Source organism: Grampus griseus (assembly GCF_964374135.1).
Source record: "Grampus griseus genome assembly, chromosome: 3".
Lineage (NCBI taxonomy): Eukaryota > Metazoa > Chordata > Mammalia > Artiodactyla > Delphinidae > Grampus > Grampus griseus.
The window spans coordinates 51,866,356-51,891,510 of NC_139019.1; the positions used below are offsets into that span (position 1 = coordinate 51,866,356).

The 25,155-nt window shown below is 38.4% G+C and overlaps 1 protein-coding gene across 1 annotated transcript in view; it reads left to right on the top strand.

The window, feature by feature from the left end:
* NLN (neurolysin) overlaps nucleotides 1-25,155 on the top strand; it is a 99,928-nt gene that overhangs the window by 63,498 nt on the left and 11,275 nt on the right. Inside the window, exons 7-12 of the mRNA XM_082651298.1 lie at nucleotides 2,707-2,842; nucleotides 4,874-5,240; nucleotides 13,255-13,456; nucleotides 22,137-22,323; nucleotides 22,864-22,992; nucleotides 24,209-24,345. Coding sequence (XP_082507424.1) covers nucleotides 2,707-2,842; nucleotides 4,874-5,240; nucleotides 13,255-13,456; nucleotides 22,137-22,323; nucleotides 22,864-22,992; nucleotides 24,209-24,345 — 1,158 coding nt within the window. The remainder of the gene's footprint in view (nucleotides 1-2,706; nucleotides 2,843-4,873; nucleotides 5,241-13,254; nucleotides 13,457-22,136; nucleotides 22,324-22,863; nucleotides 22,993-24,208; nucleotides 24,346-25,155) is intronic.

Consider the following 25,155-nt stretch of genomic DNA (forward strand, 5'->3'; position numbering starts at 1 on the left):
AACTGTAATCTCTTCAAATATTTTCTCAGTCTGTTTCTTTTTCTCTTCTTCTTCTGGAACCCCTATAATTTGAATGTTGGTGCATTTATTGTTGTCCCAGAATTCTCTGAGACTGTCCTCAGTTCTTTTCATTCTTTTTTCTTTATTCTGCTCTGCAGTAGTTATTTCCACTATTTTATCTTCCAAGTCACTTATCCGTTCTTCTGCCTCAGTTATTCTGCTATTGATCCCTTCTAGAGTATTTTTAATTTCATTTATTGTGTTGTTTATCATTGCTTGTTTCATCTTTAGTTCTTCTAGGTCCTTGTTAAATGTTTCTTGCGTTTTGTCTATTCTAATTCCAAGATTTGGGATCATCTTTACTATCATTATTCTGAATTCTTCTTCAGGTAGACTGCCTATTTCCTCTTCACTTGTTAGGTCTGGTGGGTTTTTATCTTGCTCCTTCATCTGCTGTGTGTTTTCCTGTCTTCTCATTTTGCCTATCTTACTGCGTTTGGGGTCTCCTTTTTGCAGGCTGCAGGTTCGTAGTTCCCGTTTTTGTTTTTGGTTTTTGGGGGGTTTTTTTGCGGTATGCGGGCCCCTCACTGCTGTGGCCTCTCCCGTTGCGGAGCACAGACTCTGGACACGCAGGCTCAGTGGCCATGGCTCATGGGCCCAGCCACTCTGCAGCACGTGGGATCTTCCTGGACCGGGAAATGAACCCGTGTCCCCTGGATCAGCAGGTGGACTCTCAACCACTGTGCCTCCAGGGAAGCCCCCCGTTGTTTTTGGTGTCAGTCCCCAGTGGCTAAAGTTGGTTCAGTGGGTTGTGTAGGCTACCTGGTGGAGCGGACTAGTGCCTATGTTCTGGTGGATGAGGCTGGATCTTGTCTTTCTGGTGGGCAGGTCCATGTCTGGTGGTGTGCTTTGGTGTGTCTGTGGACTTATTATGATTTTAGGCAGCCTCTCTGCTAATGGTGGGGTTGTGTTCCTGTCTTGCTAGGTGTTAGGCATAGGGTGTCCATCACTGTAGCTTGCTGGTCGTTGAGTGAAGCTGGGTGTTGGTGTTGAGAAGGAGATCTCTGGGAGATTTTCACCATTTGATATTACATGGTGTTGGGAGGTCTCTTGTGGACCAGTGTCCTGAAGTTGGCTCTCCCACCTCAGAGGCACAGCACTGACTCCTGGCTGCAGCACCAAGAGCCTTTATCCACACGGGTTAGAATAAAAGGGAGAAAAAGTAGAAAGAAAGAAAGAGGATAAAAGAAAATAAAATAAAGTTATTAAAATAAAAAAATAATTATTAAGAAAAAAAATTTTTTAAGTAAAAAAAACAAAAGAAAATCGGACAGATAGAACCCTAGGACAAATGGTGAAAGCAAAGCTATACAGACAAAATCTCACACAGAAGCATACACACTCACAAAAAGAGGAAAAGGGGAAAAAATAATAAATCTTGCTCTTGAAGCCCACCTTCTCAGTTTGGGATGATTCGTTGTCTATTCATGTAATCCACAGATGCAGGGTACATCAAGTTGATTGCGGAGCTTTAATCCGCTGCTCCTGAGGCTGCTGGGAGAGATTTCCCTTTTTCTTCTTTGTTCGCACAGTTCCCGGGGTTCAGCTTTGGAATTGGCCCTGCCTCTGTGTGTAGGTCGCCGGAGTGTGTCTGTTCTTCGCTCAGACAGGACAGGGTTAAAGGACCAGTTGATTCGGGGGCTCTGGCTCACTCAGGCTGGGGGGAGGGAGGGGTACGGAGTGCGGGGCGAGCCTGCGGCGGCAGAGGCCAGCATGACGTTGCACCAGCCTGAGGCGCGCCGTGCATTCTCCCGGGGGAGTTGTCCCTGGATCCCGGGATCCTGGCAGTGCGGGCTGCACAGGCTCCCCGGACGGGAGGTGTGGAGAGTGACCTGTGCTCTCACACAGTCTTCTTGGTGGTGGCAGCAGCAGCCTTAGTGTCTCATGCCTGTCTCTGGGGTCCGCGCTGTTAGCCGCGGCTTGCGTCTGTCTCTGGAGCTCCTTTAAGCAGTGCTCTTAATCCCCTCTCCTCGCGCACCGGGAAACAAAGAGGGAAGAAAAAGTCTCTTGCCTCTTTGGCAGGTCCAGACTTTTCCCTGGACTCCCTCCCGGGTAGCTGTGGCGCACTAACCCCCTGCAGGCTGTGTTGATGCCGCCAGTCCTCTCCCTGCGATCCGACCGAAGCCCGAGCCTCAGCTCCCAGACCCGCCCGCCCTGGCGGGTGAGCAGACAAGCCTCTCGGGCTGGTTAGTGCTGGTCGGCCCTGATCCTCTGTGCGGGAATCTCTCCGCTTTGCCCTCGGCACCCCGTGGCTGCGCTCTCCTCCACAGCTCCGAAGCTTCCCCCCTCCGCCACCCGCAGTCTCCACCCGCAAAGGCGCTTCTAGTGTGTGGAAACCTTTCCTCCACAGCTCCCTCCCACTGATGCAGGTGACGTCCCTATTCTTTTGTCTCTGTTTTTTCTTTTTTTTTTTTTTTTTTCTTTTGCCCTACCCAGGTACGTGGGGAGTTTCTTGCCTCTTGGGAGGTCTGAGGTCTTCTGCCAGCCTTCAGTAGGTGTTCTGTAGGAGTTGTTCCACGTGTAGATGTATTTCTGATGTACCCGTGGGGAGGAAGGTGATCTCCGCATCTTACCCTTCCGCCATCTTCCCCCTCTCTCCTCTGATTACTGTGTATTTTGGTTTTTACTATTGTTGTCTATTACCAGGAAAACACCATAATCCTGCATCAGCTACTCCCACTGCGGGCGAAAGTAGCCAAACTGCTCGGCTATAGCACACATGCTGACTTTGTCCTTGAAATGAACACTGCGAAGAGTACAGGCCACGTAACAGCCTTTCTAGGTTAGTCTTCTTTTCTTAATCCCTTGTATATTGCCATTTCTCTTTTTCTGTGACTGTTTTGCTGCATAGTACCAACTTGACAGAGAGCCTCAGAACTTAATGTGCCCTTGAGAACATTCTGCTTTTCATTCATGCAAGAGAAATGTATTGGTCACCTACTATACGTTAGATACTGTGCTTGGCCCTAAGAGTTGCTCATTGTTTATATTCCTATTATGGTCCTTGCTTCATTCTATTTGTATCTTGATGGGGATTTTTATATTAATTTCTAAGAAGATGTCTAGGGACCTACAGAGAGAGGATTAGCCTGTTGTATGAAATAAGCTGACAGGACATAAATGAAAATAGAGCATATAGAAACAAAAAAATATTTTATATTCCAGAAGCCACTTGTTAATACATAAAAGAATATAAAATAATAAGCATCACAATTGTTATCTAATAACTATCTTCACATTCATTTAAAATCACTTTTTCATTAATCTTTTTAAAACCATAGAGCTTATATCCATGACATTTAGTCAGTGACACTCTATCACCCTTACCCCTCTCAATCTCAGTGTCACTATTCCAAGTCACTCTGGTTTTCTCTTTCATTTTAGTGAAAATGGTTGCATAACATAACCATTGCAAAACTACTAATTTTTGTTTTAATCTTCTCTAATCAGAGTTTACCAGAGTATGATTTATTTTTTAACTTTCTCATTGACCCCTTTCAGAGTTTATTCACCTTTAACAACTAGTGTATAATTTTATTAGCTTAAAGTTGGAGATGATTAATAATGTGTCAAAATCAGCATGCAGCCTGCACTTTAGTCCTCTGTGTTCTCTATGGCCGCACCTTGAATTATTAATGTATATGCTGACGTCACATATGACATGTAGCAGGTGTTGTACAAATAGTAGCTATTCATTATTATATAATTCATTTATTCATTCATGAGACATTTATGAAATAACTGCCCTGTATTAGTGTGCGTGCTACACAGTTGGACTATAGAAAGGGCTAAGACAAGTTTCTTTACTCAATGAATTTTCCGCTGAGCGGAAACAACAGAGATGTGAACCAGTAATTGCCATCTGTTCTGATGTATTGTATACAAGAGATTGGCTTGGGGAGTTAATAGTTTGGGTGAGAATGTTTCCTTTAGTGGTGATTGTGTATACTGAAAATTTTCCTTAACAATACCTCATTAACTTAATTTTTTAAAAGCAGTTTTCTCTCTAATCAGAATTACATCTCTCTATATCTTCCATGATTTTCCTCTTTTTGTTTCACAGCACTGCTCAAGCTGCTGCCTTCACCTCACACTATGGGGATGCCCCTTACAGGAGCAATGCTTTTTATCTTACATATGTAGCAAATTGTGGAAAATAAATACATAATAAAAGCATACTCCTTTAGCCAAATACAGTGCAATAGTCAAAAACGGACCACAGTGTTAAATTGCATTATCCATCTAAAAAGTAGAATTGCCATGTCCCAATAGACCTTCTTCATAGGAATGGGATAGTGATTAACTAAACCCATGGCTCTCAAAGGCGATGAACAGTTTTCAGTAATTCTGACCTCAGGTCACACCTGATTTGTTTTCCCTAGGTCTCTGAGGAGCCTAACCTCATTGAAGAATAATCACGTACATGAGTTTAGTTTCACTATCGCTTCATTCCCTGAATTATAATGTTCTTAAGGCAGAGTTCTCTGAGATAAACTTCAGCTTTGTTGATGATGTAAGGAAGTTGTGGCCTGACTTGGGTGGTGCAAAAAAAAAAAAAAGAAGAAGAAGGGTGAGGAGCCATAAAATAAATTACCCTGAAGAGAACAGCAGTGCTGTCATAATAAAGCCTGCTTTCCTCTCTCCCTCCCTCCCTTCCTCTCCCCTTCCTTCCACCCTTCCTTCCTTCTTTTTTCCTGATGTATCTGTATTGAGTGTGACAAAGGAGGAAGCACAATGCTAAAATACTGGTGGTATGTATGAATATGCCTGCTTCCAAGAGCAATGGATTGCCAACTTTTCCCTCTCCTCACAGATGATTTAAGCCAGAAATTAAAACCCTTGGGTGAAGCAGAACGAGAGTTTATTTTGAATTTGAAGAAAAAGGAATGTGAAGAGAGAGGTCTTGAATACGATGGGAAAATCAATGCCTGGGATCTATATTACTACATGACTCAGACAGAAGAACTCAAGTACTCTGTAGACCAAGAGATCCTCAAGGAATACTTCCCAATTGAAGTGGTCACTGAAGGCTTACTGAACATCTACCAGGAGCTGTTGGGACTTTCATTTGAGCAAGTGACAGATGCTCATGTTTGGCATAAGAGTGTTACACTTTACACTGTGAAAGATAAAGCTACGGGAGAAGTATTAGGACAGTTCTACTTGGACCTCTATCCAAGGTACTGAGGATCACCGTGTTGGAAGGGACCTTAGGGATTCAACTCCTACCCAGATTAAGATTCTTGTCTTTCATAATTCTCATATGTGATTCCTAGTATAGGGATTAAAAATGTGGGATCTGAAGCCAGAATGTCTGGCTCCATCACTTACTAGGCAGCTTACTTAATTTTTCTCTGCCTCAGTTTCCTTACCTATATTACAGTCCTATGAAATGGGAATACCAATCATACCTGCTTTGTAAGGTCGTTGTAAGGACTAAAATGGTTAATTACATGCAAAGCTTTTAGAAGACTACCCAGCACACAGCAAGTGCTTAGTAGATGTGAGCTGCTATTATCATCACTATTATCATTATCATCATCATTATCTAGGGTTGAACCTGGGCCCACGGCAGTGGAAGCACAGAGTGCAGACCACTGGACTGCCAGGGAATTCCCTGCATTTCTTAATTTAAAATTGACTTCAGACTGTTTATTATTCAGGTGATCTGTCTGCCAGTACTCTTAAATCTATGTCCACTCCCTTCAGTCTGGCTGAAAGGCAGCACAGTATAAAGGAATAGCAAAATCTTGGCGGTCAGTCAAACTTGAGTTGGAATGCTTGAGTGACATAACCTTTATGAGTCTCTATATCCACCTCTATTATATGGGAATGATGTTTGCTTTACAGGTTTGTTTTGTGCATTAGACTATATATGCTAATCACCCAGCCTGGGCATTCAATCAGTAGTAAGACTTAAAAATATTATTATTACTGTCTGTAGCATGTAGTAACTATGTACTCCACAGTGTTTCATCGGACATGAAAGGATTTGGATTACTTTCTCTGTAGGCTGCTTTCTAAAACAAAGCCAGCTTGTTGCAGTTTTACTAACTAGGCCAGAGTAAATTATATCAATAGCATCTCTCTAGATCAGCAGCACATGCAACTTCGTAACCTACTGATTTTGCATGACTTCAGGAAGGAGGCTGGTTAACTATTGTTAACCAGACAGGAGGCAGAGTTGTCTGATCCCACTGCTTTATGGACTTACTTTCACTTCTGATATGATCTAAAAATAAACCCATGTCAAATTGGATAAGTCTATTTTTAATTGAAGAGTGTCAGGATACAGTTTTAGGCCAAGAATTCTTTCAGGGGAACTCCTTCAGCATTGGAGCTTCCTATAACTGTCCCCGGATTCTCTTTCCATGGCCAAAGATAGCAAGTCTAGCTACCCCATCCTGCTGTTTCTTTGCCAAGATATAACTGGTGTCTTTTGTGCTCAGAGATCTGGCCATTGCTACCAGCACTCAGGTATGGGGACCAGAGAGTGATGTTTTGTGAGGGTAGTGACCTAGTTAATATTCACTTTCTGTCTCCTGACGTGCTTGCTTCTTGTTTTCTTTGTCTACTTGACTCAAAAAAAGTATATTTGTAGTAGATTAGGAAAGACCAGTTTCTTCTTTTTTTAAATCACGTATCAATTTTTATTCATCAAACACTGAGATTGTCAAACAACAGGAAAAAAACCTCTAATGGTTCCAACATAAGAATGCCAGGTAAGGGCATCTTTTAAAATCACCATCATTTTGGGCTTTCCTGGTGGCGCAGTGGTTGAGACTCTGCCTGCCGATGCAGGGGACACGGGTTCGTGCCCCGGTCCGGGAAGATCCCACATGCTGCGGAGCGGCTGGGCCCGTGAGCCATGGCCGCTGAGCCTGCGCGTCCGGAGCTTGTGCTCCGCAACGGGAGAGGCCACAACAGTGAGAGGCCCACGTACCGCAAAAAAAAAAAAAAAAATCACCATCATTTTATAAACACAACGTAAAAAAGACATACTCTCAGAGTAAGGAAACCTTTGATATTAAATAAATCAAATTTATTTTTTAAAAAGAAAGATAAAAACCCCTCAATGGCACTGATTTTTAAATTGATCGAAAGTCCTTATGGTGTTTCATAATGGACCAAGATGTATAAAATATAACAGGATAAACACCTTGCAGATTAGTTTGTTTTCCCCGGTAAAATAATATTTATAGATCTGTTTACCTGTTTAAACAATTCAGTCTAACTACATGAAATCATTCCAGAAACACTGATGGACCCATTGAACATCCAGAGGCTGGACTGGCTGAAAATGTTATCAAATTCAGTGCACGGTTTCTGGTGTACATGTCCATGGGTTCTCTTCCCTTCTCTCCCCTCCTCTGTCTGCCTTCCCTTCCCATGTCCCTGCTCACTCCTAGCTCAGCCTGACACAGTTCTTTTCTGTTGTTGTTGTTGTTATTTATTTATTTTTACTTATTTATTTTAAACAGACTTTATCTTTTAGAGCAGTTTTAGATTCACAGCAAAACTGACCCTAAAGTAAAGAGATTTCCCGTATATCCCCTGCCCCGCACACGCACAGTTTCCCCCATTATCAACGTCCCCCACCAGAGTGGTACATTTGTTATAACCTACGTTGACACATCATTGTCACCCAAATTATATTCGGGTTCACTGTTGATGTTATACTTTCTTGGGATTTGAAAAAACATATATAATGTGTATATACCATTATAGTATCATACAGAGTAGTTTCACTGCCCTAAAAATCCCCTGTGCTTGGCCTCTTCATCCCTTCCCCCACCACCCCAGCCCCTGGCGACCACTGATCTTTTTACTTTCTCCATAGTTTTGCCTTTTCTGAAATGTCATACAGATGGAATTATACAGTATGTAGCCTTCTCAGATTGGCTTCTTTCATTTAGCATTATGCATTTAAAGTTCCTCCATGTCTTTTCATGACTTAATAGCTCATTTCTTTTCTTTTTAGCACTGAATAATATTCCATTGTCTGGATATACCACAGTTTATTTACCCATTCATCTACTAAAGGACATTTTGGTTGCTTCCAAGTTTTGGCAATTATGAATAAAGCTGTTATAAACATGTGCAGGTTTTTGTGTGGACATAAATTTCCAGTCCCTTCGGGTAAATACCGAGGAGTGCAATTGCTAGATTGTATGGTAAGAGTATGTTTAGTTTTGTAAGAAACCACCAAACTGTCTTCCAGAGTGCATGTACCATTTTTGCATTCCCACCAGTGATGAATGAGAGTTTCTATTGTTCCACTTCCCTGTCAGCATTTGGTGTTGTCAATATTCTGGATTTTGGTCACTCTAATAGGTGTGTAGTGGTATCTCATTGTTGTTTTAATTTGCATTTCCCTGATGACATATGATGTGGAACAACTTTTCATATACTTGACTACCATCTCTGTATCTCCTTTGAGGAGGTGTCTGTTAAGGTTTTTGGTATATTTTTTAATCTGATTGTTTGTTTTCTTATTGGTGAATTTTAAGAGTTCTTCGTGTATTTGGGTAACAGTCTTTTATCAGATGTCTCTTTTGTAAATATTTCCTCACAGTCTATGGCTTGCCTTATCAATTTCTTGACAGTGTTTAATGAAATCCAGCTTATTGATTTTTTTTCTTTCATGGATTGTGCCTTCAGTGTTTCATCTAAAAAGTCATTGCCAAACCCAGGGTCATCTAGATTTCCTCCTACATTATATTCTAGGAATTTTGTAGTTCTACATTTTGCATTTAGGTCTGTGATCCATTTTTGAGTTATTTTTTGTGAAGGGTGTAAGGTCTGTTTCTCGACTCATTTTTTTGCATGTGGACTCCTAGTTGTTCCAGCATCATTTGTTGAAAAAAATGTCTGTGCTCCATTGTCTTTATCTGTGCCTTTGCCCTTTAGTCAAAGAGAAGTTGACTATATTTATAGAAGTATATTTTTAATTTCCAAATATTTGGATATTTTCCAGCTAGCCTTCTGTTATTTCTAGTTTGGTTCTGTTATTATTGGAGAATGTACTTTATATCCTTTGAATTCTTTTAAGTTGTTTTGATTTACAGCCAACATGTAATTAGTCTTGGTGAATGTTCCATGTGCACTTGAGTATTTGTTTTCTGTTGTTAGGTTGAGGGTTCTGTAAATGTCAGTTAGGTGAAGATGACCAATAATGTTGTTCAGGTGTTCTATATCTGAGCTGATATTCTCTCAGCCTGTTCATTTAATTACTGAGAAAGGAGTGAAGTCTCTAAGTGATTTGTCTATTTCTTCTTTCAATTCTGTAGGCTTTTGCTTCATGTATTTTTTTAATTGAAGTATAGTTGATTTACAATGTTGTGTTAATTTCTGCTGTACAGCAAAGTGATTCAGTTATACATATATATACACGATCTTTTTTATACTCGTTTCTATTATGATTTGTCACAGGATATTGAATTGTTTAGTATATTTTGAAGCTCTGCTTTTAGTTATACACATATTTAGAATTGTTATATCTACTTAGAGAACTGTCCCCTTTATCGTTATATAATGTTCCTTATTATCTTTAGTAATATTCCTTGTTCTGTTTGTCTGCTATTACTATAGCCATTCAGCTTTCATCTGATTAGCATTTGCAGTGTATCTTTTTCCATCCTTTAACTTTTTACCTTTGCCTTTTTATTTAGAGTGGGTTTCTTATAGACACTGTACTTGGTGCTTGCTTTTTTATCCACTCTAATAATGTTTTAATTGACATGCTTAGGAAACTTACATTTAGTATAACCATCTTACTTTTTGTCCCATCTATACTTTCCCCACTTTTCTGACTTCTTTTGGGTTGATAGGTTTTTTTATGATTTATTTTTGTCTCTACTGTTGGCTTATTATTTACATCTCCTTTTAATATTTTTAAATTTAAAAATTGCCTAAGGGTTTAAAGTATATATCAATATCTTCAATCACAGTCTACCTTCAAGTTATATTTCTTATCATTTGTGCTATCGTTGGCCTACATGTTATTTTCACATATGCTTAACACCCAGTGCGTTGTTAGTATTATTGATTAGTCAACTATTATTCACAGCAATTCAAAATAGATTGTAGTATATCTTCATTTATTATATTTTCAGCACTAATTGCTTTGTTGTTACAAGTTTAGAGTGGTATCACATCCCTTCTGCCTGAAGAACTTCCTTTAAAATCTCTTGTAGTTCACGTCTGTTGGTAATATATACCAGTTTTTTTGAGAAAGTCTTTCCTTTACTTTCTTTTGTGAAATGTATTTTTTACTATTTATAGAATTCTGGGTTCACAGGTATTTTGTATCAGTACTTTAAAGATGGCATTCCATTGTCTTCTGGCTTGCAGAGTTTCTGACAAGAGATTGGCTGTAATTCTTACTGTGTTCTTTTTGTGTTCTTACTGTGTTCTGTACTGCGTTCTTTTCCTCTGACTGCCTTCAAGATTTTCTCTTTGTTCCTCTCTTTCAGCAGTTCCATACACTTAGGCATATGGGATAATTTTTTCTTTTTTCTTTTATTGGATGTTTGCTTTGTATTTGTCTTCCTTGGTGTTCTTTGAACTTGTTGGATCTGTGGTTTAGTGTTGTTAATTTTGGAAAGTTCTGAGCTATTCTTTTGGTTTTTGGGGGGTTTTTTTGGCCCACACCACGCAGCTTGCAGGCTTTTAGTTCCCCAGCCAGGGATTGAACCCAGGCCCTCGGCAGTGAAAGCGCAGAGTCCTAACCACAGGACCACCAGGGAGTTCCCTAATTTTGGAAAATTCTCAACTATTCTTCAAATATTTCTTCTATCCTGTTCTCTATTCTCCTTCTGAAATTCCACTTACATATATAATAGATCATTTGATATTGTCCTGCAGCTCTTGAGTCTTTGTTTGTTTTGTTTTGTTCTTGGCACCCTTTTAAAAATCTTTGTGTTTTAGGGTAATTTCTATTGGCCTATCTTTTGGTTCAGTGATTCTTCCCATGGCTGTGGGAAGTCTATCAATGAGACTATCAAAGGCATTCTTCATCCCCATTACTGTGCTTTTTATTTCTAGCATTTTCATTTTATTCTCATAGTTTCCAGCTCTCTCCCAAAATTATCCATCTGACTGTGCATTTTCCTCCAAAACCTTTAACACTTAACATTTAAATTATTGTAAATATTCTGTCTGATAGCTCCAACATCTTTGTCATATCTGAGTCTATTTTTCTTGCCCTCTTTGCCTCTTGACATTGTGTCTTTTTTCCTTGCGTCTCCATGTGCCTTATAATTTTTTTTTAAGTCAGACACTTATATAAGACAGAAAAGACTAAGGTAAATAGTTTTTATACCTGGCAGTGGGCACATATGTACTTCTGCTAGGCCTTTAATGTGAGTCTTTAACTCGTTCCATTTAGTAGTTGAGCTGGGTTTGGACCTTGTTATTGCTATGGTTAACCTCAGTGAACCCAAAGCTTCAGATTCCTGTATGTGTTTAGGATGAGAGCTTATTTGCCAGAGTTTTTCTCAGTGTCTGTTCCACTTAGTTTGAGGTTGTTCATTTGTGCTGTGCCTTAGAGCAGGTCTCTTTTCTTGCTCTTGTTCCTCTCCCTGCAGTAGACTGCTATTGTTTATTACTGGATGCCTATTAGCCTGGAAAGGTGGGGTGGGGGTCTTTTCTGTTCAGTCTTACCCTGGGTCTGAGGAGTAGACCTATATACTGATACTGCCCCACCCTCAGCTGTAGGTCTGGGCCCAGGATGTTTTCCTGCCCTTCCTTCAGGAGTAGAGTGTTTTTTTGTGTTACCATCCCCCCAGCAGCAGTGGGTTTTTACCAGTTCTCTTAGGGCAACAGGGTTTGTTGCCTTTCCATGAGAAGTTCAAGGCTCGTGTCCACTAGGAGAGAGGTGAAATGGATCTAGGCAATGCTCCCTTCCACCAGGCTTGCATCAGCACTGATTCTTTCCCAGAGCTCTCATCCTGCCCCTGTCTTTTTTGTGTGTACTCAGTGAGGTCTAAGGAGAAGACCCTGCAAATGGATGCAAAATTTCCCTTATCTAATAACTCCTAGTGGTTCCCTATTTTTGCTGGTTCACCATCAATCTTTATCAATTTGTTAAAAATTTTCTTACTGGTGTCTGCAGTGTCTGCCCCAGGTTAAAAACAAACAAACCAAAAACCCAAAAAGTGCTTGTTTCCTTTCTCTTCCTCCTTGGAGGCATCTGTCTTAGATGGATTGTAGGTTGGTTGCCCTTCAACCTTCACTTTCCGATAGGTTCAAGAAAAGTTGTGATTTGCAAATTGTCCAGCATGTTGTTGTAAGAATAGGAGCAATGCCCTTTTCAGCTTTCTACATCTTAATAGGAAGCAGTAAAAAGACTAGTTTGTTTTTGTTTTTATTTTACCTGAATAACTACAGCAGGAAAAAAGTTATGAGTCGCCAAGAAAAGATAATACAGAAAAAGATATACAAATCAAAACATCAAACTAAAAAATTCACACTAAACCTGAATGTACGTTCATGTTCTGAGCAAAGAAAAAAGGAGGAAACCTATCCCTGTAATAAAGTCTAATGGCCCATAGCTTTTGAGAGCTACCATCACTGGTATCACATTGTCCTAGAATAGATGACTTTATAGTATAATTTATGCTTTTTCCAAGGCTAAATAAAAGCATTCTGTTTCAAAAAAGGCCTGTCTGGCTTATAAAAGGAGCTCATTTAATTATGAGTACTGATTCTTCCCTCCTTGAATAAAAGAACAATATTACTGTCTGGATTTTAGTTTTTATCAGTTTTTTTTAATCAATTTTAACTTTAAGGAAAAACTACCTAGTAAGTCAAACTCCATTATTTCACTTTTGCTTCAACACTATTTAGTGTTTATTGACTCTATCTTTGAAGACAAAAAGCAAGAGCTTGTCACAATAAATTGGACATTCAGCTGTACCCTACTTGTGGTGTATATTCTTAATTCTTATATTAAGATTTCAACAAAAGAAACCTTGGAAATATAACTCATATCAAGTGATAGTGGGGTTTTTGTTTGTCTAGTTTTCATTGTTTCATTTCAACAAAACATCGACCCACTTTGTAAAAGGTGAATTAAATGTTTCAAAGCATCTCCTGTTATCAAATATGGTTAAATGACTGAGAGGGGCCATGCCAACGTTGTTGCTAGAGAAGAGTGTTTGTATCTCACCAACTGTGCTTCTGGTTCCTTAGGGAAGGAAAATATAACCACGCAGCCTGCTTTGGTCTCCAGCCTGGCTGCCTCCTGCCTGATGGGAGCCGCATGATATCTGTGGCTGCCCTCGTGGTGAACTTCTCACAGCCACTAGCAGGTCGTCCCTCTCTCCTGAGACACGATGAGGTGAGGACTTACTTCCATGAATTTGGTCACGTCATGCATCAGATTTGTGCACAGGTGAGTGATTTTTTTTTTTATGGTAGACCTACTAATTGCTTTTCCAGATTTTTTTTCCACCAATGTCAGGTTTCTCAACATGTTTCTTAACATGTTTTCTCAGAAGCTGAACATGTTCAAAAATTTCATAGGCCTTCTGCAAAAACACGAAATTTTTCTTACTATGTTTTCACAACATACCTTTACTCAGAGATTGATCCACTAATGAAAGAGCTTCATTGAATACCACCCTATGAAAAAAAAAGAAAACTGTCGTTAAGGAAGGGTTACAAATACTGTGTTTTTTCCTTTCAAATCTTTTCCTCATAGGAATTTGGTGTAAGCTTCAGAGATAAACTGTGCTATAATCTGTCTCTTCTGCTTATTAATGCTTTGTTTAGTTCAATGGTTTTCAATCATCCAGACTCTGTACTCCTTTTTTAATAATAAATATTTTGTAACACCTTCCTTTACTAGCCTTCAATTAAAATCACAGATAGCACAGTATAACCATGGGGAGAATTTACTAAGAAAGAGAATGTGTGTGTGCAGCGGATTGCAACTAATTTCTCTTTATTTTTAAAAATGAAAAGTGTATTTATTCTAAACTTTGTAACATAGTCCAGTAAACTAGGCCCACACTATTCTAGGATGAACCATATGAACATGCCAATATTTAACCGCTGTTGACATACGAAAACATCTAGTTCAGTTGTTCAGCCTAACAGTTTAAAAACTGATATTTACAGAAGTAGAGGGACAGTTTTCCAAATTTGAAATCTCCATGAATCTCTAAAGATGAACTTTTTAGAAATAACCTCTTTATCAGAATAGTTTTAGATTTACAGAAAAGTTGCAAAGACAGTACTCCTCACCCTGTTTCCCCTACTGTTAACATCTTATAGTACATTTGCCACAACTAAGAAGCTAACAGCATTGGTACAGTACTCCTAACTAAACTCAACACTTTATTTGGATTTAACTAGTTTTTCCTTAAAGGTCTTTTTCTATACAGATAATTTTTTTTTAATCTATGCAATATCCTCACTGCATAAAAGAAAGCATTTTGTTTATATTTTTCAAATTGTAATGCCTGGGCATGGCGGTGTAGTAAGACATAAGGAAGTAGTCAGGTTATACGTGAATGACCCCGAATCTTGCAGCAAAAACTGCAGACTGATACTTAAGCGGTTTGTTTTGTCCATTCAAGTCCAAGAATGGTATAGCCAGTTGTCTTAGTTCAGATTGCTATAACAGAATACCATAGATTGGGTGACTTAAAAATAACAGAAATTTCTCACAGTTCTGGGAGCTGAAGTCCAAGATCAAGGTGCTGGCAGATTTGATGTCTGCTGAGGACCTGCTTTCTGGTTCAGAGATAGCACCCTCTCACTGTGTCTTCACATAGCGGAAAGGAGCTCTCTGGGATCTCTTTTATAAGGCACTAATCCCAGCCATAGGACTTCACCTTCATGACTTCATCATCTCCCAAAGGCCCCACCTCCTACCATCATACTGGGGGTTAGGTGTCAACATATGAATTTAGGGGTGGGACACAAACATTCAGGCCTCAATAGTGACATGATTTTCCAAAATGGTGACTATCTCTTGGGACACTTCCAGATAGAAAGTAATCTTACTTTGATTTACACAATTGATTCTAGTAGTTAGAGTCTTGGAAACTTTAAGTGTGCAAAAAAAATTTTGTAAAAATATGTGTAATGGAGTTAGTTTCTAGGCTCACTTAATTACAGATTTTTCATTGATATGAATGTCCAGCAGGACATATGAATGACATGCAGAATAGGGGACAATTTTTCATTGTCTTGACATGTGCAGTTCAGTCCTGGACATCCAGCATCCCACCCCCAGAGCAGCCCCTAATCATTGTAATAACCAAAAATGTACCCACTCTTTTCCAGAATACTACTATCACTTTTGTTAAAAAAAAGTATTTAGTTCTTTCAACATTTTATCTTTACATCCTGGTGTTTCCATGTTTTATTTTAAAAAACAGAGGGGACTCTGGTATGAATCTATTCAGATAAATAAATCCTAATATACTGATATAGCCATTTCTACTCTCTGTTTAATCCAAGGAAAATAAAGCTTTCAGAATAACCTAAATTTTCTTTCTTAGGTAATTTTAAAGTCTATTTTCACAGCAATAGGTTTCCTGAAATATTTATTTTCCATCAGTGTTCATTCTATGACTGACATTTCCTTTAATTAGGATAAGTCTAGGTTCCATTTTTCTCAAGTGTTTTTATGAATAATTTGGGAAAGTCAAATATTTTTCTTAATTTCAGACTTAGGTTACTTAGATTATCTAAGATCTTAGTTATGTATTTGTACACAGATAAACAATAGTCTGCTTTTAGAACAGTGGATCTTAACTTCTTTGGATCTGAGAACCTATGAAAATATGATTTAAGCTATAGATACCTCTTCCAGAAAAATGCACATTCACTTATACAGTCAGATTTCTACCTGGAATTTCAAAGGGCACACCAACCCCCTGAAGCCCAGACTATACTGAATTCCAAGTTAAAAACTGGGTTAGAGCAGTTTCCTCCTTTATTTGGATGTTGATTATCAGCTAGTGATTTCTGAGGAAGTAATTTGGTGTCTTAATCACATTTATTAAAATAATACTGATCCTCAGATACGGTTTTCCATGCTTTTGATGCGTGTTCTTGTTTTCAAACACAGCCCTCTTATAACCTTAATATTGTATGCTTATCATGTGTTCACGGTACAGTTCTCTACAACTCTGTTATTCTCATTATTTCTTATATTAATTTTGATTCTTTGAAATACTCATTTTAGTACTGGAAAATAACTGTCCTGGTATTATTTCATTTTAAAGCTCTGTAACTCATGAATGAAATGTATATACATATATATATATAAATGAACTATATATGAATATATAATTATATATATGACTGAACTACACACATGAATATATATGAATCAGTATGTATACTGATATACTGATGATAATACATATACTGATATTCTGCTGATAGCATATTTACTGTTGATCAATATATATACTGATGAACGAAATATATGTATGTTTCATATATACACATATATATGAATCAGCTATATATATGAACATACAATTATATATATGACAACTATACATATGAATATATACATGAATCAGTGTATATACTGATGATGAATGATGTCTCTTTCTTGAAACAGTAGATTATATTCAATTCTTAGAATTTGCCTAACCTCCTTCTTGAACACAAAATGTGTCATACAGATGAATGGTGTATTAGTACAGTCCCTTATCTGGTCATCACCTAATGACATAATCTTCGAAAGATCTCTTGTTTGTCTGTTAATCCTTTCAAATGTCCTGTAACGTTTTAAGATCTTTTAAAGTAATGTATTTGAAACCAGTGATCACTGCTTTTGTCTTAAAAGTAACAGAGGCAGATCCATATATTTGCAGCTTTATAATGATTTCAAAACCTTTTGTACTGACCTAAAGTAGATGGCAGTGAAAAAGGGGTTTAATAGTTTCTGTGTTCAGTAATACTTCTGACTTATCTGAGAAATATATAGTGAATTTATAAGTTTGCCATACATATTCAGTAGATTGGTTTTAAGATATGGCAGCCAAGTGTTTGAGTTCTCCACTGTGGCAGTTTGCAAGTTTGATGACCAGAAGAGCTTGCTAGAGCTTGTCATAGTAATATTTAAATATGTCAGCAGGAACATCCAGTTTTCAAACATGTAGATGGACTAGTTCAAGGTGTCTACTATCTCATCATTCAAGAGAATGAGTTTCACTCATATTTTTGTGTTTACACTACAGCATAGATAATTTTGAAGATAGCAGTCAGGAAGTGGCATCCTTAGTATCTGTTCCTGTTTCATGGCTTTATTGTGGTTTGGGCGTCAGTAATCGCTGGACTTTCGAACTTCCTGTAGAAAAGAAGAGTAATGCTTCTTAACAGCCTCCATTGTGATGTCTCTGTGTTGGTTGTGCATTAAGAGCAGTAATGAGTTTTGGACTGTTAGATATCGTTATTTTAAAGCAACACATGAGAACCACAATAAAGCCTTATTAAAGTGAAAGAAAAACTTCACATTTCAAATAATCTGTTAATTTCATCTAAAGACTAGTAGAGCATCTTGTCTGCTTTAAATATTGTGGACTAGATGCTGTTTTAAATAAATGTAGCCTATATCAGTTAGGAAGGCACCCTAGTGTTATGAAAAGAGCACTGGATTAAAAATCATCCGTGTATTTGTAGGCCTGGCTATGTGACTTTTGGCACGTTTTCTGACCTCCTTGGGCCACCTCTTTTTTCTTATTCCTAAAATAAGAAACAACAACAGTTCTCATATCTGCTTCCCTAGAGTGCTGATGAGATTAAATAATGTGTGGAAAGGTACTTGGGAAAGAATAAAGTGCCATACATGTTTGAAGTGTTCTTGTAACTATGCTTATATATAATTCAGCTCTTTTGAAATCAATAAGTAGCATACAGGTCATAATTTGAGACGGGGGAAAAGATTGCCATGAGGAAAAGCACTGTCACTTCAGATTTTAAAGAGTTCACAAATGCTTACCCTCCACGGGTTTTGGGTGAAGATCTGTGGAAGGTGATTGGAAAACATCACATTTGTATTTTTGTTTTGTTTTAATGATTACCTGCTACTTAGAAGTTTGATTCCTGGAGCTGGAGCAGAATGAGCACTTTATTTATGTATTTATTTATTTTTGAAAGTATCCTTTTTTTTTTCTTTTTGTCCGAGCCACACAGCTTGAGGGGTCTTAGATCCCTGACCGAGGATTGAACCCGGGCCTTCGGCAGTGAGAGCACAGAGTCCTAACCACTGGAACATCAGGGAGTTCAACAGAATGAGCAGTTTAGAGTATTGGCAAAGGTGGAAGATTAGATTAGAAAAATCTTCTGCAGATAATGTGTTGCTTCACATGTCTTAAATGATGGTGGTAATACTGACCTGTGGAACTATAGGGCTGTTGTAAAAGTTAACAAAATGTTATTCAGGTTCTCTTTATTACTGTTTTCATTGCCAGTGATTGCTAGGTATATGTGAAGTTAAAAGTATGACCTTTAACCTTCTGTTTATAGCAAAGCCTAGGAGACAGTGGCACTTTTTTTCTCCAATGACTTGTTACTTAAACTTCATCATCCCTGGATTTAGGGGTAGATCAGACAGGGGACATGGAATGACTGCTAAGAAATCAATAGGGGATCATCTCAGACAGCCAAGGTCCGCTCTCCTGAGCCCTGTTCTTTTTCCTCAGCACAGTACACTTATTGACTTCAGCAACTGCCTTTTCTTTGAGCTGAGATTCGCTTTCATGAAAATAACACTTTAGTTGTAAATGCTAAAAGCAACCAGTCTCAATTAGAACAATAACCCATATAGGATTTGGTCTTTAAAGCTCGCATAACTTTTTGAGCTTTAGTTTAATAATTTTGCTCCAGCTCTCACTGTGTTGTATCAATTGAGAAATTAATCTCTGTAGCATCAAGTCATTTGTTGTAAAAATCTATAACGGAGTATATTTTAGGCATCCGACTGTCTGTTTTAAAAGATAATATAGAAAAGTCTCATAGTTTTAGACAACTTTCTTCCTCTCGAGAACTTCTAACTAAACAGGAATCTAGTTTACCTTGTTTTCTAGGCTTTTATTGTCAAAATATTTCCTGCAGCAATAATGCTTATAAGGTACTGTATTCAACACCATTGAATTATTTGTGTTGAAAACTGTATAAAGTACTTCTTGGGTTCTTTGGAACATACAGTTGAAAACTGGGGAGTGGTATTTGCCGGCTGGTCATCAATGAGTAATGGAATTTAACAGCCAGGCTGTTTTGCACGTCAGGCCCCCATCAGGCTGCTGGATCCTAAGACTTGCCCATGGTTTCCTTGTGGACGTACACAGTGACTGACTGTGGGTTCCTTAGCATGTTCAAATTTAGTTATTTGCTGGAAATTGAGCTTTTGGATTTTGTAAGTTCTTTGTCCTCCTCATTTGAAAAATATTTAAATGGTATTGCCCAAAGGGCACACGGAGAAGCAGCATGACTTTCGGGAAATTAGTAAGCAGTAGAGTAATTTTTAGCTTTTACTCCTAGCAAACATTTCCTTTTGTTCTTTAGAAGACATTGTTGATCTGTTCATTCATGTGCTGTGCTCTCTCCCCAACTACAGGGTGGCTTCAGAGAGAATAAGCCCTCTCTTCTCTACTCTGCGTGACAGAATTGTGTTAATTCTCATTTAATTTTAACTCATGAGTTATTCATTTGTTCATGTTTTTCTAGGTTCTGAAATACCACTGCCACCACCAAATACACACATACATTTTATTGTTATTTGGGGTTGATTTTCCCTCTCATCAGCAAATACTAACCAAAAAATGTTCACACAAGCAGGATATACAAAATTTATATTTTTTTCAAAATATTGTACAGTGATAGTTGATGGTGTGATTTTGTCTTTATTTACTTATTTTACAACTATAATATTTAGAAAGTTATGCAGTTAGTATTACAGAATCCCAAATCCAGGATAGATGGTTACAGAGGCTGGCCTTTACACCTCAATCTCATGTTTGAACTTTGAAAAATCTTCCAGTATATAGAGGAAATCAGATTTTTAAGGAAGCACACTGAAACCTCGCTTTTACTATTCACATAAAGGCAAGTTTGATATAAGACTAGATCCAAGATGATTTCATCAATTTGTCACATCGTAATTTAGCCTTTTTTTCTTTGATTTTTCTCTGAGATAGAGCGGTATAATAGCATTTGTGGTTAAAATTGGGATTCTGTAGGCCGACCACCTGGTTTAAACTCCTAGTTCTACCATTAATCTCAGTATACCTCAATTTCCTTATCTCATAAATGGAGATTACCGTGCTTTATACAATTGTTTTGGAATTTAAATCAGATAATCCATGCAAAGAGCCTAGCAAAATGCCTGACACAGTAAAGTCTCCATAGATGCTGGCTATTATAATTATTGTATAAAATTATTTTATCTATCATGTTGGATGTAGTTATTTTTAGAAGATTATATACAAGAAAGTGGCAAAATACTCAGTTTTCTGGAGCCCTTGACTCTTTACCTGTAAGAATTTTTTATGGGGATAAAAAATTATTTACCTGTCCTCAAACAGAGTTTACCTCATTCCAGTGCCTAGTGAATTTAGTTTCCCTTGGCCCTTCAGTAGTTGCAGCTCTTCATATCTAGAATCAGCACAATTATAATAGGAAGTCAAGGAAAACATTTTTTTTCATAAAGAGAGGAAGGCAGAATGTGAGGTGGCGTTGACATCTGTGCCTCTGCCCTGGGCCAAAAACAGAATGGTTATTTGCTTCTGATTTGGCAACCAGTCTGCTGCCTTCTCCAGTGGTTAAGTCGCCTTCCTTTCCCTTTCTTCCATTTAGAGCCCCAGGGATGATGAAGTCAGAGAGAGAAGACTGGGATGTGAAGCATCTAAATAGGGAAACAGGACAGAGGTTCAGGGAAAGATAACAGAATAACCCCCATTCTGCTGCTGACCCAGTTGGGTAAATGCTAAATATTCCTCTGCCAATGGCAATTTTACATGAGTTCTCTGGACGGTGTGAAGGTTGAAAAACACCAGCCTGTCTAGTGAATTCCCATCTTTCTGCTCAAGAGCTTTCTAACATCTGATTCAACAATTTACTAAACTTTCCTTTTTTAAATAAAACTTTTTTTTAACGCTTAGCCCACACCCTCAGAATAAGTCCTTTATTTTTACAGTGGGTATTTTAACTTCTGAGTATATCAGTTGTTTCTCTTTTCTCATAGCTGCATTTAACTCACCTCACTTGCCAACTATTATAGTGCTAAATCCCACTGAAGGGGCTTCTTGTTTTAAGGTAACATCTTCTACCCAATCTGAGAGGTACAGCTCTGGCTTTCTACAACACGGTTGTCTTAGAAACACTTATTTAAAGTTTAGAACACAAAACACCACACACATGAAAAGGGCATCTGTCTGTAATGTTGTAATTTAACTCTTTAACTGATTTAGATGGAAACTTGAGTAGTTAAATAATAGACTGATGAATGCCCCAGAAAGGCATGTATTGAGTAAACAAAGATATGCAAATAGAAAGGGGAGCTAGGGAGAGATTTGTCTTAGATCTCTTGGATCTCTTCATTTTTAGTGGGAAATTCCTTTCGGGTTTTGTTTTGTTTTGTTTTGGGTCTTTTTGGCCGCCCTGAGTGCCTTGTGGGATCTTAGTTCCCCAACCAGGGATCGAACCCGCGCCCTCAGCAGTGAAAGCGCAGAGTCTTATTAACTGGACTGCCAGGGAAGTCTAATGGGAAATTCTTTTAAAATATTTTTACTTTCAAAGCTTAAGGCTTCTTTTAACTTAGACTGATTTTTTTTCAGTTATGATTTCTTAATGATTGTTCCAAGTGTGTTCTGTGATTCAAAAGAATGAAATATTAGTTTAATAAAGGGTATTTGGGGGTTATTTTTCAGGCTGCTTGGCTACTGTGTTTTATTTGCAATATAAATTTGAGGTTATCCTAACCATTCAAAGAAGCAGTTGACTCTGATTCTGATTTAAGTTTTGGTGAGTCTTAATTATAATTCATCATGTATGTAGTTTTCATTCAGTGCTTTTTAAAAAAGACCTTTATGTTTACTTTTTAGACCGACTTTGCACGATTTAGTGGAACAAATGTGGAAACTGACTTCGTAGAGGTGCCATCACAAATGCTTGAAAATTGGGTGTGGGACGCTGATTCCCTCCGAAGACTGTCAAAACATTATAAAGATGGAAGCCTTATTACAGATGATCTGCTTGAAAAACTTGTTGCTTCTAGACTCGTCAACACAGGTATGACTTATAATTTTAGAAAATAAGCTAGAATTGCTTAATGGAGAATTGGTGGCATCTTTTTTCTTTTTTTCTTTTTTTTTTTTTAGGTAAGAAGTGGATTTATTTAGAGAGATACACATTCCATAGACAGAACGTGGACCGTCTCAAAAGGCAAGAGCGGCACCAGAGCCTGGGGTCGTCTCAGAAAGTGAGAGCGGCCATGAGAGAAACACACTCCACAGACTGAGTGTGGGCCATCTCAGAAGCCAAGAGGCCTGCTGCATCTTCTTCTATAGAACTTATTTCGTCTTTTGTAATGATAGTACCCCCAGAGTGTTAATATGGGAAGGGAAGACTGCTAAGTATATTGGAATACTGAACCCTGAAATTATGTCCAAGAAAAAAAAAATACATCTTTTAAATCTTAAATAGAATGAGATGTCTTGCTCCGATTTTGCAATGAGTACTACAGGAATCAGTTTTTGAAATCTATGATGTATGATTAGAACACGTAGTTCTCTCTTCTCCAAAACATGTCCAACATTCTTATGTTATTAGGTCTCCTGACCTTACGCCAGATTGTTTTGAGCAAAGTGGATCAGTCTCTCCATACGAACACTTCGCTGGATGCTGCAAGTGAATATGCCAAATACTGCACAGAAATTTTAGGTGTTGCAGCTACTCCAGGTACGTAAGTACGATCACTAAAAGTTCACTCTTCCTGTGAAGCACAGGGTATACTCCTCACACTGCCAGAGAAGGTAGAGTTTGTCAGGCAGGTTGCCTAACATAATTTGCTTCTGATTTCTGAAATCAGACCATGACTTTCAGGTCAGCATGCTCTGTCCTCAGAGTTATCCTGTCCAAATGTGCTTGACGGGGAGGCGGCGCCAGCTTTGCAGCATTTTAGTGTGATCAGGCGTGAGCAGTCGGCCTCCACCCCAGAGCAGAGAAAGCCACTCCCGTTTGGCAGCACCGCCTGGCTCTGCCCTCCCTGTATGCACCGTGACTTCCCTAGGGTTTCGGTAAGATGTTGCCAGAAGGGGCAGTTTGAGAGAAAGGCGCAAGCTTCTACCTTGTGTCTGATTCTGCTTCTGAGGTCAGTTAAGGCAGTTTGACCAGCAGTTTCTAACCTGGTATTATTTATGAGATTTGTGTGAGTGGGTGGGAGATGCTCAGACATATGCTATGTTACATTTATATTTGTGTATTTTAAGCAAACATGTAGCTGTACGTGTATACGTAGTTGGAAAGGTGAGTTTTTTCTATCAAAGAAATTGTTGTTTAATTGAATCAGTCACATTTATACCCATATTAAAGGTCAGAATAGCCCATTGAGTTCATCCAGGCTCCTCGCTTCCTTTTGTGATCTGTTTCTAGTAGACTGAACAGCAACTTTGTGCCTCAGGCCACTTGGACAAAATCCTTTCGTAAAGTAGCCCTAGAGGTAGATTGAATTGGTAAGACCTTTTTAGCTCTTCACGTAAAGAGTTCTTTTTCAGTAATTATGAACCTCAAATAAGTGCCATACTGATACTGTTTCAGATATAAATAGGTGTGACAAAGAGTAGGCTTAATATTATTAGAGTATTTGTAAGACACATATGTGTCTAAGGGATAAGAAAGGAGCGAGTTGTCTGATAGGTGTGGACAAAGCCTCTGAAACTATTGTTAGGCATTCCAGAGCTTAGGGCCGAAACCAGCTCTGAGGCGGAGCTGTGGTAGGAGAGAAGTATGTAAACATCTTGGCCAACGGCACCCATAAACCCAGGGAGTACTAGAGGTGAGGACCTACCACTATCTCCTCCCACAGCTGGACTCCCCATAGGGAAACCTTAGCTAGCTGAGACCCTGCTATTTAACATTTGCCATCACACTGATTGAAATGTATCTTTCTTTAAAGGCACAAATATGCCAGCAACTTTTGGACATTTGGCGGGGGGATATGATGGCCAATATTACGGATATCTTTGGAGTGAAGTATTTTCCATGGACATGTTTTACAGCTGTTTTAAAAAAGAAGGGATAATGAATCCAGAGGTATTGTATTTTTTTTCCTCCTTTTGTTACTTCTGTAGTTGCCCCCTCCCCTTTAACTCCTAATAAAAAAAAATATTTATTACACCGAGACTTTTAGAGTAAGAGATCTGATAACAAATCTTAACTTGAAAGTCTGGCATCTTCTCACATCATCATACATCATTAAGTTGCTTTGTGTAAGTGATTAATCCTATAAGTTAAAGAAAAACCCTACTGCATTTTCTTGCTTATTAACATTCCAATATATTGCATAATTAAAATTCAAAGCTTTGTTTATGCATTTGAGCATTTATAGCTGCCAGTTTTGACATGTGCCATACAGTGTTTTAGTTTTATAGGAGGTTGGGAAAGAAAGGTAAACTCCTTCCTGATATAAATGGTCTGCCTATGTTTTGATATACTCTACACACTTTCATTATATATTTGCTGTGGAAGGCACCCTTCTTTCTGTGACTGGCATGCGCCGCTACTACATGGTTTGTAACCTAAATGCCTTTAAGTAATTTAAGCTGCTTCATTAACCTGAGCCATTCCTTTCTGAGTACAGTGAATTGACTGCCAGGTGGCTGCCAGCCAAACCTTCCTGAGTTACAGTCCCTCACGGTCTCCACTCTTGCTGAAGACTCAGCTGTCAGATTATTTCTAGGGCTGATGGATTTTCCAGTGTGTTTTTCATTCTGTTTGATTTAGAAATTAGAAGAACAAATTATCAAAATCAGGTTCTCTGTGCTTATTTCAACCAACTGATCTGTTCTCCAGACTTTATTGCATACTACCTTACACATATGCACTGAAAGACATTGATGTAAT